This window comes from Chenopodium album, chromosome 7, assembly GCF_948465745.1.
Source record: "Chenopodium album chromosome 7, dcCheAlbu1.1, whole genome shotgun sequence".
NCBI classification, from domain to species: domain Eukaryota; kingdom Viridiplantae; phylum Streptophyta; class Magnoliopsida; order Caryophyllales; family Amaranthaceae; genus Chenopodium; species Chenopodium album.
This window is the reverse complement of record NC_137840.1, coordinates 6,965,500-6,986,086: the sequence shown is the minus strand read 5'-3', so window position 1 is coordinate 6,986,086 and position 20,587 is coordinate 6,965,500. Positions and strand designations below refer to the sequence as shown.

The window sequence follows — 20,587 nt, the reverse complement described above, 5'->3', positions numbered from 1 at the left end:
TGGGGGGGGTTGCTACAAAGGGAGGAGGAAAGGGATGAGGTGGTTTGAGATGGTAGTTTGTTTTATATATAAATTAAATATAATTATTTAGTAACTTGGTGGGTTAGAACTTAATTAGAACAAATAGGTTGAAATTAGAGGGTAATTAAGTAAATAGGTTTCCTCTCGCAAAAAAAAAAAAATAAACGTGGTGGTTTATTTTAACCAAAAAGCTTTTAAAAGGTTTTTTTTCCGCAAAATATTGCTTTTTAGAAAAGGATTTTTTTTTTAAAACAAATTTTCCAATTTTTTTTCTAACAAATTTTCCAATTTTTTTTTTAACAAATTTTCCATTTTTTTTATTTTTTTTTCACAAAAAGTTTCATTTTATAGGATGTTGTGCAACTATCTATTGCCCCTAGTCAACTGGTAATCTGGTACTTACTACTTAGCAACCATATGCTATACTATTTTGCGTCAAAAAAAAAATATATATGCTATACTATTTTGGAATTACGGTTAAAGAAGTATTAAAACACAAAAGAGTACGGAGTAAAAACATGGAAAAATCAGAAAATGTACTTTAACTAGTACATAAACTAGATGTTTCACAATGCTCCTAACTTGCTGCGGTAGGTTCCAGCCATGTGCCAAACTGATGAGCCAGTAGGTCACTTAGCCACAAGAATACGAAGTACACAAACAATATAATTGCAAGGTAAAATACAAATCCAAATAACAATGGGAAAAAAACAAAAACTAAAACAAACCACCCTTCTTAACAATTAACTAGTTACTTTTACAAGCAAAATTACCAAATAATGGCTCCAAGAAGACAACCAACAATGTAGCTTCCAAAATATACTCCATCTTACCAAAACAGAAAAAATAAAACAGCTAAGAGTTCTCCTTCCATCGGTGTCGACATGAAGGGCACTCGTAGAAATTAGTCTGTCCTTCATCTGCTGATCTCGTCTGTAGACAGTGAATTTCAGCACTCAGATGGGCAATTGAGTCAAAAGATAAAAGTTATATAGGAGCAATACATGAGTAAACATGTTTTAGAGCTTACTTGTCTTGAATCAACTAGCTCAACAGGGCTGTGTCCACACTTTTCACAGGGCTGGTTAATCTGCAAGGAAAATCATGCAAATACACAGATCAGAACACATTCCAGAAATATTTACAGGTCTTCATCACTGTCTCACTTAGCTTCATATTTACCTCTTGTCTTTGCACTTTCACGTCACCGGACATTACTCCATCGACCTTCACGAATGGCTCCATTTGTAATGCCCTTCTAATATCCTATAAGATTTACCCGATAAATCAAGTAAACAAGTTTGATCAATTGAACATTCCATAGCCTTGTAGAAAGCTTGTTTCAATCAAGGATCCTAAGAAAAGTGAATGTGAAAGGATTAATCTTTAGTTTTTTTAGGTAAAAGAGGAGGTGGGGTGGGGGGAGGGTAGTCTTTTTATTTCAAGTGTTCTAAACTTCAAATCTATCATATACACAACAAACCCTACAAGATACAACAAAGACAAGAAAACTACCAATTCGAGCTATTTTGAAAAGGTACCCTCTAAACTCAGAATTATGATGGGAAACTTGAAAAACAATGGTTATGCCAAAGAAACTTCTACCACCATCTAATAGCCAGCAAAAGTTCTAGCATATAAAAGGAAGACTCATCCACTATATTACAGAATTGCCCAGAAGAAAGCAGCGCAGAAATGAAGAGCTCCCTCTGATTTTACAAACTTAAAACCCTTTTTTCTATGGTTATAAACACCAGCTTGAAAAACTTAATTTTGGACTGGGAATCATGCTGAAGTAGATAAAAATACCAGTTCAAGCGACTACTGACCAGGTCTAAAGAGGCCCTAAACATACACAGTTTTTACCTAGGCAGCAACAACATATTTCTTCCGAGGATGTCATTCTTTTGCATCAGAGACACAAGTTTCTAACATGTTACAAACTTACAATACTATCACCAGTCAGCCCAGCAATCTATGGAAGAAAAACGATGTTCTCAAGACTGTACAACTAGTCATTGCTCTCAGTCTCGCCACCACATTGTACATGTTAACAACATTCTATAAACAAAACAAATAGAATGTGCCAGAACGAACCTAAAACCTAGGTTGAGTAATAATGTTGAGGAAAAAGGACACTTTACTGCAGCATGAAAAGGGTGGTAGAGATACAATTCTGGAAGTGAGTATAAAAGATCAATCGCATTCTGAATAAACCGTCATACAATGATTAACCAGTAGTAAATATTACAGTCCCAATTAAATGGGCTAGATCCTCATAAGAGAACTTGTTTGGTATTCAAATGTAGGAGCACTGTCCAATTCCTATAATAAGAATTATTGTTTGATCACAGGTAAGAAAAAACGTGGACTAGAGGTCATCAAGAGGACCTACAGCTTCAAAAGATAAGAGACTAATGTACACCAATGCCTCCCTGGGTTAAACCCATATTAACCATATAAACACATTTGTTGTTGGTTTGTAAGAAGAATGGAATTTCACACAATGCACTAGAATTCTTTAAAATGCCCTGATTTGTTTGTGAGCTCCATAAGAGTATTTAGACACATACATGCAATGTATAAAAAAGCTCAAGGAGCGCTGAAGCGATAAGGGTTATGCAGTGCCTAGGTGCACCTAAGGCGTGCCATTTAAACAGTAGAAAAAATTGGCAGAAATTTGCTTCAGGTGCGCCGAATTAAAAACGCCTTGCCTAGGCCAAAATAAGCGCTTACCCCCTACTGCCTTGCACCTCAAAGCCTAGGCGTACTTTTCAAACACTGCATACATGTACTGCCGTGCAACCCCTTATCAACCTTCGTCCTGCAAAGGTAGCACTAATATCCCAGTCTGCCAATAACAATTGTCTATTTATTCTCTATGGATAACTAATAGATCATCAGAACCAATTCAATTTTTCATAAATTATGTTTGAGTCAGAAATAGATTATCAACATATATTAAAGCTGATGACACATTACTTACATAGCTCACAAATAAACAATTGAATAAAAGGTACACATAGAATACTCCTAGCTCCTGCCATCTCCCAACTGTCACACATGTGTACCCAACACTCAATAAGGGGTGTATATAGTACCCACCATCTTACTTCATGACCATGAAACATTTCAAGCAGAAGAAAAATTCACAGCTCCTAACCACCAATTTTAAATATTTACGTAGTCATCTAGGGACTTTCTTTCTTGGAAAGGCTTTGTTTTTTATGTGAACTACATGAGAGTATTTAGATATATACACTTGGTGCTATCATCACAAACCTCAGGTTGGTTTTAACTCTGTTAAGAACCTTGAGTAAGCCAAAATGGAGAAAGTATCTGTGTTGTCTAGCAGAACTACTTAGGTGGAGGCATTAATTGAGATTTGGATGCTTCTTGCTTCTTTTTAATTTTTTTTCTTTTGAGATTTCATTTTTCTATTCACTACAATGATTTTTGAAGAAAATAGTCTTTGAAATTCATACAATCAGCTGAAATTTTACTGTCAAGTAATATTGAAATGCCAAACAAGACTGATAGTGACAAGAATGCATAAAGTTCATTGACCGTGTATTTCTAGCGGTTAATGATAAGTTTTAAGCATTAGGTATAAAATAAGCCTCATGAAATAAGAATAAAGAGTGAGGAGAATAATCATGTTATAGACCCACATGTGCAATCAGTCCAGTCAGCTAGGATGGCCCAAACACCAATTCGGGTCTATCAAAGGAGGCCCAAGCTGAGTGGACTTCACTTCAATTTCAACGGTAACGAAAGGGGAGCAAACAAAGTCAACAACAAAGCTGAAACAGGAAAGGGGACATGAAGAACAGAGCATTTGGGTGGCAAGCCGAATCGGGAAAGAAGACAAGGAGTTCTAGCCATGGAAGAGGGACACTTTTGTGTTATGTCTATTTTGCTTTTTACTAGATGACAATCTTAATTAATATTAGGGCTTGTAATTGAGAGAAGAGCTTGAGTATTTAAACTAGCTTGTAAGAAAGTAGCAACCTTCCAGAAAATAGTGAGGAAACACTTTGAGAGTAGTAGCCTCAAGCTACCCATGAGACTTATGGCCTCAAGCCATTGACTATCTTTTGTAATCTGCTAGTTTCCCGAATTAATCGAACAAGTATACAAGCCTTTCTCTAAATTGAGTCACAAAATTACATATAATTGTGTGCGAAAAATCAGTCCTTGACAACTTGGTATCAGAGCAGGCACGGTCATGGCGGGGGGGCCGTCACTAAGCCAGCACGCCGATGCGGCAGACGAAAGGCTGGAAGTAGTTGAGTCACGGCTGCAGTCAATTGAAGATAAGCTCACTGATCAGGACGTGTCCAATAGGCGCACTGTAGCAGAGGCCGTAGGCAAGGCCATGGCTGAAACTCAAAATGCCATCACCGAGAATTTTGCGACCCTCTTTGAGGCGGAGCAGAAGAGACAGGAAGAAACCAGCTGAGAATTGAAGGTCGTTTTGACCGATTCCGTAATGACCAGGACTTGCGGGCAACTATGGTAGCGAAGGAGCACGAGAAGCTACGCGAGGAGATACGCGCCGCCTTGGCCGCCGCGACACAGCCCAAAACTAACCAACCTCAAACCAACAAACCCATAGAGGTGCTGCACGTCGAGAACAGCCACAACCACGGCGAGAATGATGTGAACACACCGGCTGGGGGCTTAGGGATGCCGGAGTGGAGGAGGCAAGACCCCCGGGGGTGGCAGGATGAAGGGGGTGGCAACGGTGTGAAATGGAGACATAAAAAGATGGAAATGTCGGTCTTCGAAGGAAAGGACCCCGACAACTGGGTGATGCGGGCCAAGATGTATTTCGACTATTACCAGGTGGCGGAGGAAGAACGGGTGACCGCTTCGGTGGTGGCTATGGACGGGTCGGCACTCCAATGGTACCATTGGGAGCAACGCCGACGACCGTTCGCTCACTGGGCGAACCTGAGGTGTAGGCTGTTGAAGGAATTTCGATCCACCCACGCCGGCACGCTACATGAGCAGTGGTTGGCGGTGGGGCAGATGTCGACGGTGGAGGATTATAGGCGGAAATTCATTGAATTGGCTTTTCCCTTGGATGACGTTCCCGAAAGTTTAATGAAAGGGCAATTTATAAACGGCCTCAAGGAGGATATCCGGGCGGAGCTCCGACTCTTGGATCCGGCGACCTTGGAGCATGCCATGGAACTGGCGGGTCGGATCGAGGAGAGGAACCGGATTAGTGGGGGAAGAAGGTAATCGGGTCGTGGAGATTAGGGTCGGGTTTGGGGGCTCAGAATCCAAGTGGTTCAGGAAGTAAGGGGGGGTGGGCTCATTCAGACATATGGCTTGCCGGTAATTTGGGCCCAACCAAAATTTGGCCCAAACCAGCAGAGCCTCAAGTTAGTGTGGGCCGGCCCACTTCCAGCCAAAACTCTAAAAAACACGAAGGCTCACAAAAACAGAGTACCAAGAACGGAGGGCCAAGGGCCTCTGTTTCCGTTGTGATGAGAGGTGGGGCGTCGGCCACCGTTGCAAGCGGAAGGAGCTGAGCGTCCTTATGGTGGCCGGAGAACCGACGGAGTTGGGGGAGGAGGAAGACACCGAGCACGAGGAAGAGGAGGTGGCGGTAGGAGTCACTTTGTGTTCGGAGGTGGGTATTTCTAATCCCAAAACGATGAAATTAAGGGGGGTGGTACACGGCGCGTCTGTGGTAGTGATGGTGGATCCCGGCGCCACCCACAATTTCATCTCTCATAGGGTCATCGAAGAAGGTGGAATGCCGCTTGATGAGGGAGGGGAGTTTGACGTTTCCTTGGGTAATGGGGAGACGGTCAAAGGCAAGGGGGTGTGCCGGGGAGTGAAACTGAAGCTCACTGGTGGCATAACCATTGTCGAGGATTTTTTGCCTTTAGGGTTAGTAAACGCGGACGTCATTCTTGGCGTTCAGTGGCTAGAAAAGCTCGGTGCGGTGACTACGAATTGGAAGACACATACTATGCGTTTCACCGTCGCCGAAGCTCCGGTGACGTTAGTGGGGGACCCATCATTGGAGAGCAGCAAGGTGTCGTTGAAGGTGATGCTCAGAACCTTGTGTAAGAGTCGAGGTGGGTTGTTGGTTGAAGTGAATCGAATTGAAGCTGAGATGAGTGAGATGGTGGAAGCAGGAAGGAGTGAATTGGTGGAAGAAGACCTCCCTGACTATTTGAAGAGCTTACTGGATGAGTTTGGGCCCGTGTTCCATATGCCAAATGGGCTTCCCCCTAACCGTGGGCACGAACATGGAATTATTCTCAAGAAGAACAACAACCCTATAAGTGTAAGGCCTTATAGGTATCCTCTCTTTAGAAAGGCTTATTAAGGAGATGCTAGAGGCTGGGATAATTCGGCCCTCTACGAGCCCATTTAGTAGCCCGGTGCTACTAGTGAAGAAGGACGGTTCTTGGCGCTTTTGCGTCGACTACCGGGCCTTAAACAAGGAAACGGTGCCGGATAAATACCCGATTCCGGTGATAGATGAGTTGCTAGATGAGCTCCATTGTGCCATGGTTTTTTCGAAGCTTGATTTAAAATCGGGATACCATCAAATTCGAGTTAAGCCCGACGATGTTCATAAAACCGCATTTAGAACTCATGAGGGTCACTACGAATTTTTAGTGATGCCTTTTGGGTTAACAAACGCTCCCGCCACTTTTCAATCGTTGATGAACGATGTATTTAGGCCACATTTGAGGAAGTTTGTCCTAGTCTTCTTTGGTGATATACTCATCTATAGTAGGAGTGAGGAGGAGCATAGGAGGCATGTTGAGATAGTTTTGAGGACGTTGGCCGAGCATGAGCTCTACGCCAACCTCAAAAAGTGTGAGTTTGGGAAGTTAGAGGTGGCCTACTTGGGCCATGTGATCTCAAGAGGGGGAGTAGCAATGGACCAAGAGAAGGTTGACGCGATCCTTAGGTGGGAAGTGCCGAAGAACCTAAGGGAGTTAAGGGGATTTCTCGGGTTGACCGGGTATTATAGGAAGTTTGTAGCGAGATATGCTCAAATTGCGGCCCCACTCACCTCACAATTGAAGAAGGATTGTTTTGGGTGGTCGGAAGAGGCCACCTTAGCCTTTGAAACTCTTAAGAAGGCAATGACTTCGGCACCCGTACTAGCCATGCCGGACTTTGGGAAGGAATTTGTGGTGGAAACCGATGCTTCCGGGTTTGGAGTTGGGGCGGTAATGATGCAAGGTGGTAGGCCGATTGCTTTCTATAGCAAATTGCTAGGTGCAAGAGCTCGTGAGAAATCAATTTATGAGAAAGAGTTGATGGCCATATGTTTGGTTATTGTGAGGTGGAAACATTACTTATTGGGCCGACATTTTGTGGTACGAACTGATCAACAAAGCCTACGGTTTATCACTCAACAAAGGGAAGTGGGTGGAGAGTATCAAAAATGGATGCGAAAATTGGTGGGATTCGACTTCGAGATTCAATACCGTTCCGGTGCATCAAATCGGGTGGCGGATGCACTTTCCCGAATGGATCAAGCCAAGTCCAATTTGGGGCTTTAATTCATTCACAAAGGGTAGATTGGGCTGATTTGGAAAAGGAGCTTCTTGAGGATAAATGGTTGGGCCAGCTGAAAGTGGGCCTAGAAGAAGGAAGAGAAGGATTAGTTGGGTTTCACTTAGATGGGGCACGTGTAATGTATAAGGGGCGAATTGTTATACCCAAGAACTCTCAATTCATACCAGTTCTCCTTCAAGAGTACCATGACACCCCGACGGGTGGACACGACGGCGAAGTCAAGACATACATTAGAGTCGCCGCCGATTGGTTCTGGGTGGGAATGCACCGTCAAGTCGGCGATTATGTTCGGAGGTGTATGGTTTGTCAACGCAACAAGGCAGAGCAAAGGAGTCCGCTTGGGTTGCTGCAACCCCTTCCGATCCCGACGGCGATTTGGGAGGATATATCGATGGACTTTGTGGAGGGGCTGTCGGTTTCGAAGGGGATAGATGCGGTGATGGTGGTTGTGGATCGGCTGTCGAAATATAGCCACTTCATCGGGCTCAAACATCCGTTCAACGCTCTCAAGGTTGCGGATTATTTTGTTCGAGATATAGTGAAGCTCCATGGTTTCCCATCTACCATCGTTTCCGACCGCGACAAGGTGTTTATGAGTAATTTCTGGAAAGAACTCTTTCGTTTGCAAGGCACCCATCTCAAAAGAAGTACTTCATATCACCCTCAATCCGAGGGTCAAACAGAGATTGTGAACAAAGGGCTAGAGACCTACTTACGGTGCTTCATCGCCGATCGACCAAAATCTTGGGCAGGGTGGCTGCCTCGGGCGGAGTACGTGTATAACACCTCACCGCATACTTCGACCAAACTCACGCCCTTTAAGGTGGTCTACGGCCGCGATCCCCCGAAGTTGTGGCGAATTGGAAGTGGCCAAACTCCGGTGGATAAATTAGAGGAGTGGCTGCAAGAGCGAGATGTGATGTTGGATGAGCTTAAGGTGAATTTAATTAAGGCCCAGCAGACCATGAAAGAATACGCGGATCGGAAGCGGAGGGATGATCAGTTTGAAATTGGGGATGAGGTTTTCCTCAAACAGCCGTACCGTCAGCGTTCATTGGCTAGACGGCCATATGAGAAGCTCGGGGCAAGGTTCTATGGGCCGTACAAAATCATCCAAAGAGTGGGGAGGGTGGCTTACAAGCTAGAGCTACCCCCGGAATGCCGAATACACCCGGTGTTTCATATATCGCAGCTCAAACGGGCTGTCGGGTCTACGCCAGTCAATCCCACGATGCCAAGTCAGCTGACTACGAATTTGGAATTAATGGTGGAACCAGAGGGTATATTGGAAGTTCGGAGAACCAGAGACACTGTCGAGGTGCTGGTCAAATGGGCAGGCTGCCGGATTTTGAAGCGACTTGGGAGGAGGTTGCGTTGATTGCACACGACTTCCACCTTGAGGACAAGGTGAATCTTGAGGCGGCGGGTATTGTTATAGACCCACATGTGCAATCAGTCCAATCAGCTAGGATGGCCCAAACACCAATTCGGGTCTATCAAAGGAGGCCCAAGCTGAGTGGACTTCACTTCAATTCCAACGATAACGAAAGGGGAGCAAACAAAGTCAACAACAAAGCTGAAACAGGAAAGGGGACATGAAGAACAGAGCATTTGGGTGGCAAGCCGAATCGGGAAAGAAGACAAGGAGTTCTAGCCATGGAAGAGGGACACTTTTGTGTTATGTCTATTTTGCTTTTTACTAGATGACAATCTTAATTAATATTAGGGCTTGTAATTGAGAGAAGAGCTTGAGTATTTAAACTAGCTTGTAAGAAAGTAGCAACCATCCAGAAAATAGTGAGGAAACACTTGAGAGTAGTAGCCTCAAGCTACCCATGAGACTTATGGCCTCAAGCCATTGACTATCTTTTGTAATCTGCTAGTTTCCCGAATTAATCGAACAAGTATACAAGCCTTCCTCTAAATTGAGTCACAAAATTACATATAATTGTGTGCGAAATATCAGTCCTTGACAAATCATACCTCTCCTGAAACGGTATAACATGTTCCCTTTCCTTCAACCTCTGAAAATATCAGAACACATCATAAATGCCACATTGTTAGAAGATCAAACATGAGCAAGAAAATTCATCATAAAATGTAGAAGGCTATAATTAAAGTAACAGCATCCAGTGATGACATAGTTCATAACTTCATAAACATAATCAAAGCAGTAGTACTTATATCATGCAATCTGGAAAATTTTAGCACTGAACATAAAGAAAATCAGAAAATTCTTCAGGTATAAAGAGTAGAAGGGAAGAGCTTTTCAGAAATTGTTAATAGAAATACATACTTTTTTGAAAGTTCATTTAAATTTTTCTAGAATCCATAGAAATTGTCATATCAACAACAAATTTCAAATGCTTATGAATTATATGAATATATTCATCAATTAAGAAGAACACAGAAAATGGAATAGAATGTGCGCAAAATAGTTGCAAATGTCAAACAATTAAAATCTAATTGCATTCTATCTCTAATAGGAAACCATCCTTCATATCAAATAAAAACTTCCATGTTTTAACTTCCATAGTTCCATGTCCACTACACACCAATAACGATATAATTCGAGCAATTCGAGACTAGTTAGGGATTCAGACCAAATATTGCACTAACACTTGCTAATTATACTAAGGGCCTGTTCTCATTGACTGAACTTAGCTGAACTGAACTGAACTAAACTGAAATGAATATTTTATAAGAGAAGGAAATTAAGAGCTGAACTGAACTGAGCTGAAAATAAACGTATGAGAACAGGCCCTAAATTCATATAAGAGAGATTGTTGTATACATTCGAGTGTACCGTATACCCACAAATATTACGGTATGCACGGCTGTATATAACAAATTCCAAGGTTCATCTTTGATCAATTGCAAACTATTCCATCTTTGGTTCCAAGTACATTCAATGACATTCAACAATCTCGTTCAAAAACAATCCAAATGAATTATATTGTGCCTAGACAAAGCTCGACTCGGTAACAGGAAATTGTAATTGACTATACAGCAAGATTATTGAGAAGATAATAATAAGAAGGTACCTTTAAGGCTTTTCCTTGTACGGCATGAAGGGCAGCGAGCAAACCTAGTTGAATCCAATGACAACAATGTCCCACAAGAGCCACAAAACAAAAAATCCCGCCTTCTACTGTAATCCATACTAACCCTAAATAATACCCACCAACAAAAACATCAATTAATAAAGAGAGGAGCGTGAGAAAGAAAGAAAGTTGTTTCAACTAGGGGTGCTCATAACCGGGTACCCGGAAGTGCAGATAGTTATTCAAACGGCCCATTACCCGACCCGCTAATCGGGTACCCGTTTTTACCGGGTAGCTTCCTCGGGTACCCTAAATTTTAATATATATGTTTGTATTTTTTTTTAAAAAAAAAGAAACCTTTAATAATATGGACTTAAACCTGCTGATTTTATTAAAAAAACTAACTTTTTCATTAAAAACAAAAAGTGATGTTTTTATCTATTAAAAGAACCTGCTGATTTCATTAAAAAAAATTAAAAAAAAAATTTAAAAAAAAAAAAAAACTGATTTTATTCTCAAAAAAGCTGATGAACCTGCTTCCACCAACAAACTAGCAAAATCACATTAAAAACCTGCTTCCACCAAAAAAAATAACCTGCTGGCTGCTGCAAATCCCTGCAATGCTTCCCTATATGGGGCTATATCTGTAATCTGTACACCTGTTTAAGTACAAATATTCTCATAACTCAAACAAATTATGATTCAAAGTACAAAATGCAAACCAAAGTTCAAAGTGTCCAGAATGCACTAGCCAAAGCTAGAGAGTTTAAAGAGTCTACATCAAATTAAAACAACAAAACAACCAAATAAATTACAAAGTCCAAACAATATCTCAAAGCCACAAATTCAATATGTGTGTAGCCCATCTTATATGCAAACACTCACAATTCAACACACACCCATCCCAAAGGTTAAAGATTATTTTCAAGTACTTTATAACTAAATCATTTGAGCTAGCATTGTCAACTATAACAGTCAAAACCCTCTTCAAATTCCATTCTAACAAACACTTTTCAACAGATTTACCAATAAGCTCCCCAGAATGACCAGCAACCGGACAAAAGTTAATGATTTTCTTATGCAAATTCCATTCATCATCAATGAAATGAGCGGTACAACACGTATATGACAAATTTTGAGCAGAAGTCCATGTATTCGTAGTAAGACAAACTCTAGAAGACAATTTCTTGAAAAAAGTCTTTTAACTTTATCCTTTGTTCTATAAAAAGACCATAACAATCCCTCGTAATAGTAGCACGTGAGGGAGGAACAAAATCAGGATTAGCAACTTTGCAAAATTGACGAAAACCTTCACGTTCAACAAAAGCAAATGGCAACTCATCTACAATCAACATTTTAGCAAGTGCTTTCCTAACCTCATCATGATTAAATCTCCACAATTTAGGAACATTAAATGTCTCAACACTCCCATCAGTATTAACCTTAGTTCTAGACTCAAAATCTAAAAGTGTTTGTTTTCTATCAACATAACCGGGAGACTTTTTACACCTATTACTGTGACGTGACATAGCATTAGTACCATTTCTAGTAGTACAGGTAATTTTTCGCCCACAATAAGCACATTTAGCATGATTTTCATCAATAGGAATCTCATGAAAATGTTCCCAAACATTAGAAGATTTTTTTCGTTTACCTCCAACATTTTCTGTTTTTGTTCCTTCCCAACCTTCCTGTTTTTCTTAGGCATTGATGAAGCCTCCTCCAAGATCTCACAATCATCAGATTCGTCATCTCCATTAGGCCCTGCCTGGATTGAGGGGAATGGAAACCTTGTTTGTTTGGTGGGAATAAAAAAGGGTTTGGGAATGGGATTATTTAGGGGTGATTTCCCACCATTTTATTACCTAGGGAGGGTAGGTAATAAATGGATGGGAATGGAAATAGGGGGAAAATGACATTTTTGCCATTAATGAAAATAATGAAATAATAGTCTTAGTAAGGGTATTTTGGTAAAATTATTATTTATTCCCTATATATTCCCACCCACCATCCAAACAAGGTATTGGCATATTTTCATGTATTCCTATCAATTAATTCCCAATCCCATTCCCGCCTTTCAATCCCCATTCCCACAATCCAAACGCCCCGGGAGGGTAAAATTTAAAGGGGTAATAGTTATTGGCTTGTAACCTTGGCCTGTATTGAGTGTAATCTTTTAGCCCGGTAAAAACTCCCCCTCAAATGGGGGTAATATACTACCCAGCACCCCCCTAGAGTAACATTTACCCGGGGTAAAACCATTTTCTTTGTTTCCCTCTTTTTGCAACCTGTTCCAGAAACTGTTTCTCTCTCCTGCCAGACCCATGAAGTATTTCAGATCTGGAATGTAAAATGTTTCTTTTTTTTTAATTCAATAATTTATTAATTTTAATTTTCATTTATCATCAGTTTACCTCAAATATCTTGATTTTCAATTATAAAAAAAAAATAATAATTGACTTGATTTTCAACAATCAGTTTATTTCCAAAAAAAATTAATTAAATTTTTAACTTGATTTCTTCAAAAAAAATTTACTCATTAATTTCGATGACGGACTGAATTTAATTTTGTATTACTTTTCTTTTTATGCTTTTTTCTTTGGACAAGATTTTACTGTGAGATTTTTTTTTTCTTTTCGTCTAATGCTTTTTTTTTTTATTACTCTGTAATTCGTTTTTGATTTTCTGTGAGATTTTTTTAAGTGATTTTGTTGGAAAAAATGTAAAAATTTGATTTGATTGTGACACAGTTCATGTTTGTAAATCAGATTTTAATTTTATGATTTATAAATCAAATTTAAATGATTTTTAAGGAGAAAAAAAAATTATACAGGACTAGCAGCTTGTGAGTGCTCCATATAATACCAAACACATCAAATTAATCCCCCTAACAAAATTCATAAATAGATCAAATTAATTACTTCCCCCTAACAAATCCCCTCCTAATCATTATCCCCCTAACAACTACCTTTAATCCAGGCAAGCCCTTAGTCTGATTCGATTTTGCCCCTATCAAGTCATCAGAAGACATTTTCTGATCAAAGAATTAACAAGCAAAGCTTCAATGACTTGAGTATAATCAAACATAAGCAGCGAAATTAACCAAAAAATGTATTAGGAAATAACAATAAGTATAACCGTATAATCATACATAATCAGGAAATTAACCAAAAAAATGTATTTGGAAATAACTTAGGTATAAGTATAACCGTATAATCATACATAATCAGGAAATTAACCCCAAAAAATGTAATTGAAAATTACTTCAGTAAAATGACTATAATCACACATAATCAGCAAATTAACCAAACAAAATTCAAAAAAATAAACCCTAAGAAATGTAATTGAAAATAACTTGAGTATTCCTCAATTGTACATAGCGAAATTAACCCAAAAAAATCCGACAAAAACCATAAAAATGTAATACAAAACAACTTGAGTATAATCAAACATAAGCAAAGAAATTAACCAAAAAAATTCGAAAACAATACCAACCTTACGCGGCTGACGGAGAGGAAGGACGTTCGCCTGAGAGGGAGGGAGGAAGGACGTTCGCCTGAGACTCTGAGAGTTGAGAGTGTGTGTTTGGAAATTGAGAGTGAGAAGGAGAGAGAAGAGTAGATGAAAGTAACCAGCCCTAATTTGAGTTCCAGCCAAGAAATTTAAAAAAAATATAAAAAAAAATTCCGGGTATTTAACGGGTACCCGCAACACTCAATGTCCGGCCCATTACCCGAACCGCAAATCCGATATTTTAGCGGGTCAGGTATGCAAAATTGGAAAAAAAATAATCAAAATTACCCGTTGAGTACTTTGCGGGTCAGCCGGTCGGGTCAAACGGATCAGGTATTTTTTAACACCCCTAGTTTCAACAGAGGGTCAGAGGCAAAGAGAGAGGGAAGGGGAGAGAGGGCGAGAGAGATATTACAATATTTTTTAACGAGCTTTGGCCTTTAGTTTTCAGCACGAACTCATCAAGTAGGGTCTGGCTTGGACTGCAAAATATTTTTCTTCTGAAGGGCATATTCTTAGGTTTATCCTTGGGCTTTTAAGGCGGCTGCACCATTTATCAAATACCCTATTTTATACACCAAATACACATATATTGTGTATTACTGGAGTATTGGTGTATAATACTTCATCTCCTTCCTTCAATCTTCTTCCTATTTTATTTCTTTCCTTATTTCTTAATTTTCACGTAAATTTTTTCTCTTTTTCCAAATTCTTTACTTAATTCTTAATTATGGTTGAAATTTTCTCTATCCACTGTGTTTGACATTATCTTCTTCTATTAAAATTTTCTCTCTCCTCCATTTTTTATATTTTTGTTGATTCGTGATGGATTTAATTGGAATCTTAAAGAGATTGTTGATATAAGTTAGTTTATGTTATTGATTTGTAATTTAGTTTAATTGGTTATATTTTCTAAATTTGTGATTGATATACAATTTTGGGTATTTGTCAATTTGTAATAGGTGATGAGCACAAGTTGATTGTACTACTTTTCTCTTCACTTTTCTTTCCTATAATAATTTTAATCAAATTTTTCATCAAAATTTCGACCATTATTTTCATCAAAATTTTATTCACCTCTGTTTCCTCTTTCGTTCTTCATTTTCTCTCTCCTCTATTTTCTTTATTTTTCTCTTTTGTTTCACTTTTTCGATTGATTTTTTTTGCTTATTATGGAATTAGTTTTTAATTCCATGCTAGTGTTTTGTTTTGTTGATTGTAATTAGGTTTTTTTTAGGGTATATTCAATCGTAATTGTATTTAGTTTAATTTCTATCAATTTGATCTATGTATGAATTTCGTTTTTTTGTGGTGATTTTGTAATAAATTTTGATCAATTTGATTAGGTTTGTGAACATGTATTCATATGAATTAAATTTACGGCGTTTAATTATGAACATAACAAAATTAAAAATTGATTATGAAACTTACGCATTATAAGTATTAAAAAAGTATGAACAAATGCATTGGTTCATTTTTGAGTGCGTATGAACATAATTAAGCATTTCAGAAGGTAAACATATACATAAAAATAAATATGAACATATGGATTTAGAAAGTGAATAAATGCATTTCCGTAAGTTTACTAAGCATTTCAGAAAGTTTACAAAAGGATTCAAAATATGAACCTAAGCATTTAAGAAAGTGAGTATATGTATAAAAAAATATGAACATATACATTTCAGAAAGTGAACCTAAATGTTCAAAATATGAATATAAGAATTCAAATTAAGGTATCCGTTTGATTTCACTATTTTTCAATAAAAAATTCGAACAATAGAGTATCAAACAATATTCAAACAAAATTAAGTGATAATCATATAAATTCAAACAAAATTAAGTTTACATAAAATTGCCTTTTTTGGGGGGGGGGGGGAATCCGTTTGATTTTTCATCTCATCTCAAATTTTCATGGTTGTTTTTGAAGAGAGAGAGTGAATCGTGTTTGATTGTTAGAGAGAGAAAATCAAAGAGAGGAGTAATAAATTTCATAAATTTAAATTTAAGAGTGACGTTTTTAAAAAAAATTATATTTAAAAAATAATAGTTGTTGAAAGTGATGGTTAAGTGAGCTGTATTTAAAAAATATGTTCAGTTTTTGGGTGGACTCATTATGGTTTAGGGTTACGTTTTTTTAATGGAGCGCGTTTGAAATTGGGCTTGTGGGCTGATGTTGCATCTAAAATAGGTACACGGGTGCAGCTTAGACCTATTGCTTTTGAAGTTGACTTTGGACATGCAACATAAATTCTTAGCTACACACTTATGTAGCTAAGCTAGCTGCAACAACCCTATACATGAACATATAGTACTTCAAAAACGAACATACGTTTTTTTCTCCTTTCTTTATATTTGCCCCTCTCTCTCTTCTTCTTCCTTACCTCCATTAATATTCTCTATGTTTTCTTCTCCCTTCTTTATATTTACCTCTTTATCTTTCTTCTTCCTTACCTCCATTAATTTTCTCTCTTTATTTTCTTCTCCATTCTAAATTTTCTCTCTCCTCTTTCTTTTTTCTTTCCTTATAAGTAATTTTTTTTTCTTATCTCACTTTCCTTCAATTTGTAAACTTCTTTATCCTCCTATTTTGAATATTCTCCAATTCCTCACCAATGTAGCATTCTCCATAATCTTCGTCGAGATCGTCACCATTTTCTTTTTCCTTAGTTTTCTACAATATTATGGATTTGGTTGTTATTCAAAAGAGATCATCAATGCAGGTTAGTTTTTGTATTGTTGATTTTTAATTAGTTTTAAAATTGTAATTGATTTTTTTGATTTTATAATTAGTGAATTTCACAATTTGATGAATTTTAATTGACTTTTTAATGAATCTAGTACTGAATTTTTGAATATTTTATGAATATTAATTTAATTAATGAGTTTTTGTGATGAATTATTGAATTGTTGCATCTTTAATATGTTTGTTATAATGAATTTCGGTTTTTTGATTGAGTTGCTAATATTTGTGCATAATTTTTGGAAGAAAAAAAAATGAACACGGTATACTTTAAAATTGAACATTTAGTACAAAATGAACATTTAGTACACTAAAAATGAACATTTAGTACATAAAAACTGAACATGTTTTAATGACATTCTATCTTTATTTTCCGTTAATAATTATATACAATGAATTTGAATTCATATGAATATAAGAAAATCATGTTCATTTTTAATATACTAAATGTTCATAATTTTTTCATGTGTTCGTTTTTTTATACTAAATGTTCATTTTTTTTAATATATTCATATATTATTATGAAATGTTCATTTTATTTGGTGTGGTCTAGCTATTCTATTATTGTATGATAAATGTTCATTTTTAATATGCTAATGTTCATAATTATTTTTGACATGTTCATTTTTTATTAACAAATGTTCTTTTTATTATTATTTTTTTTACGTGTTTATAATAATTTTTACACTAAATGTTCATTTTTAAGGTAATGGCCCATCAATTTTATGATTATCATGTTTATTTTTAATATTGAATTATCATTTTTTTAACATGTTCACTTTTTAAATACTGAATGTTCAATTTTTTTTAATGTGTTTGTTTTTTATTACTGAATGTTAATTTTTTTTAAGTGTTCATAATTTTTTACTACACGTTCATTTTATAGGCAGTGGGCACTAGAGTGCAGCTAAGACTAATTGGACATGCAATTCTAAGCCTTTTTTTTCGTTGTCCAAAAACACTCAAAAAAGTCCACTAGGTCAAATCCAACATTGCGGGTTTTGGACTAGCATTGCAATAAGTGTTAGAGATGAAACTAATGTGGTTTAAACCGAATCGAATTAGAAATACGATGCAGTTATTTTTCTTATATGGTTAGAAGAAAAAAAATTGCGTTTTGATTTTGGTTTCAAGATTTGAAAAACCAAAAAACTAAAATCCTAATCGAATTATGGCCCATATCCAAATTATAGCCTAACTTAATTCTGATTTCTACCCTACATACAAAAAGCCTCTCTTACCGATTCACTCCACTACTCCACTCTCACTCCACCGTCCACCATCGGGCATCGGCTACTCTTCTCTCACATTCACCCTCGGCGACCACCCTTGGCCACTCTCCATATCCTCTGACCCCTTGTCGGCTACTGTTTTGCTAAGCTGCTCCCTACTACTTATTGTTTTGATGCATAGCTTGTTGTGTTGAATAGTTGATTATTTTGTTTATGTTGATGAACAATAATTTTTTTTTTTGTTGAAACTGTTGATTGGTTTGGCCAACTTATAGGAAGACTTAATCACTATCATTACTTCATTAGAAGTTAAAACTTGTTATTTCATGTTTTGCTATATCACATCAGTATGCTTTTTTTTTTTTGGATAATCAAGCCCAAATTTTTCTTTTTTGAGTAATCAGACCCACAAAAATTGCAAAATAAGGCCCGAATCACCAACCCCAAAAATTTAGTACAAAATTTGACACTTATATAAAAAAACGAACATTAATACGTAATAAATAAAATTTTTAAAAAGGACATTTAGTCGTTTAGTACTAAAAAGTGAACATGTAATAAATGACCATTTAGTATATTAAAATGGAACATGATTATATTATCATATAATTATAGAATTGTTAGACCAGGGCCTTAAAATGAACATTTAGTAAAAAAAAATTATGAACATGTAAAAAATATGGAAATTTAATAATAAATAATAAACACGTAAAAAAAATTAATATCTAGTAGTAAAAATTGAACACGTCAAAGAAAATATGAACATTTAGTATATTAAAAAATGAATTTTTATGATACAATCATTATATAGCTAGACCATACCTAATAAAATAAACGTTTTATAAATATATATGAACACATTAAATAAAAGGAAAATTTGTTTAAAAAAAAAAAAAAAAAAAAAAAAAAAAAAAAAAAAGTTAAAAAAAAAACACCACATTCATTTCTTTTGCAAGAGAAAATCTATTTCCTTAATTATACTCTAATTTCCTCCTATTTCTTCTAATTAACCTCAAACCCACCCAAAAACTGAATAATTAGATTTAATTTATACATAAAAAAATCACCACCCAACCACCCCTTCCCCTTCTTCCTCCCTTGGAAGCAACACCCTCACCCACCAGACCCGTCGTCCAGAACCCCCCCCCCCCCCACCTTATCCCCCTTATCCCCGTTGGCGACCACTACCTCCCTTCGAATTTTTGGATCTTATATTACTCAAATATGCTCAAATCAAGTCCAAATCAATTGCAATTTGCTTCTAAATCACCCTAGCATCACATACATACATAATTAAAGCCAAAACAAGCATCAATTTCAAGCAAGATGCACAAAATTAAAAACCCCAGATCAATTTTCTAGGGTTTTTCAAAATCAAGGAGGTGGTTGTTGGGCGGTGATTAGGGGGAAAGGGAGATTTGTCTGGCAGTGGAGGAGGTCGCCGGAGGTAGGGGGATCCAAACAGCGGGTCTGGTGGGGGAGGGGGTTGATTCCATGAGAGGAGGAAGGGGAGGGGGAAAGGGTGAAGGAGAGGGAGGGAGTGATGGTTTTTTTTTTTTTTTTTTTACATATATTAATTAAAGGAAAATTTGTAAATTACCACCCAAGTAAGAGATTTGTTTTGACTGTTTTGAAATGCACCCGTTAAATATTTTTTTTACCACCTTAAATTAAAAAAGTATTTTGATTCCCACCCTTTTCAAAATTCCGGTGGATTTTCCGTTTGAGGGCCTACCTAACGGCTATATTGACCTTTTTGACCGATTTTCCCCTGATTTTTCTATATAAAACACCTTGCAACCTCAATTCCCATTCCATTTGTTCTTAAATTAGGATTCTTTGCCAACTATAATTGGGGTAAATGGGTAGATTTGGGAATTAGGGTTCTTTGGACAATTCAATTGGGCATTTTTAACAGTTAGGATTCCTGTTGCTATTGAGTTGTGGTTTGTTTTTAAAAAATTTATGTTGATTTGAGTTGAAGTTGTTAAATTTTGTTGAATAATTGCTTATGTCATTGTGCAATTGCCAAGTAGCAAAATTTGAAGAAGAACAGTAGTTAAAAGTAGAAGATTTGAGGGAATGAGTAATCATATAAGCGAGAGCTTTGCGGTCTTGAATAGAGAGAATGGAGATTAGAGTAAGAATCGCATTTGGAAGGAGATGATTGAGTAAAGAAATCGGGTCATCGACATTGATAGTTGCAAAAGAGGAGGAGGAAGAAGAAGGAGAAGGGTGAACTTTGCCTTTGTTTTTTCTTTTGTTGAGCTTCATGGTTAATATTAATGGTGGTAACTGTATGTCTACAATGGAGCTTCATGGTTAGAATGGAGCTTTTGTTGATTTGAGTTGAAGCTGTTAAATTTTGTAGAATAATTGCTTATATCTGCAATTCAACAAGTACCAAAATTTGAGAAAATTTGGTGGAATTTGGTGAAGAGGATGGGAATTGAAGTTGCAAGCTGTATTAAATA

At 37.1% G+C, this 20,587-nt stretch overlaps 1 protein-coding gene across 4 annotated transcripts; it reads right to left on the bottom strand.

Annotated features, from left to right (window-relative positions):
- Positions 1–545: 545 nt before the first annotated feature.
- LOC145638869 (uncharacterized) lies at positions 546–14,284 on the bottom strand. 4 transcript variants are annotated; one of them, XM_081689917.1, is made up of 7 exons: positions 14,124–14,284; positions 11,162–11,287; positions 10,629–10,753; positions 9,568–9,608; positions 1,204–1,287; positions 1,052–1,111; positions 546–954 (listed from the first exon to the last, which is right to left on the bottom strand). In XM_081689917.1, the coding sequence occupies exons 3-7, from the start codon at positions 10,744–10,746 to the stop codon at positions 877–879; spliced, it is 381 nt and encodes a 126-aa protein (XP_081546043.1). In that variant the 5' UTR covers positions 10,747–10,753; positions 11,162–11,287; positions 14,124–14,284; the 3' UTR covers positions 546–876. The 4 variants fall into 4 exon arrangements, with proteins under 4 accessions (XP_081546043.1, XP_081546044.1, XP_081546041.1 ...); XM_081689918.1 differs by having other exon boundaries at positions 11,201–11,287; XM_081689915.1 differs by having other exon boundaries at positions 11,224–11,287; positions 14,124–14,283.
- Between the last annotated feature and the right edge of the window lie 6,303 nt (positions 14,285–20,587).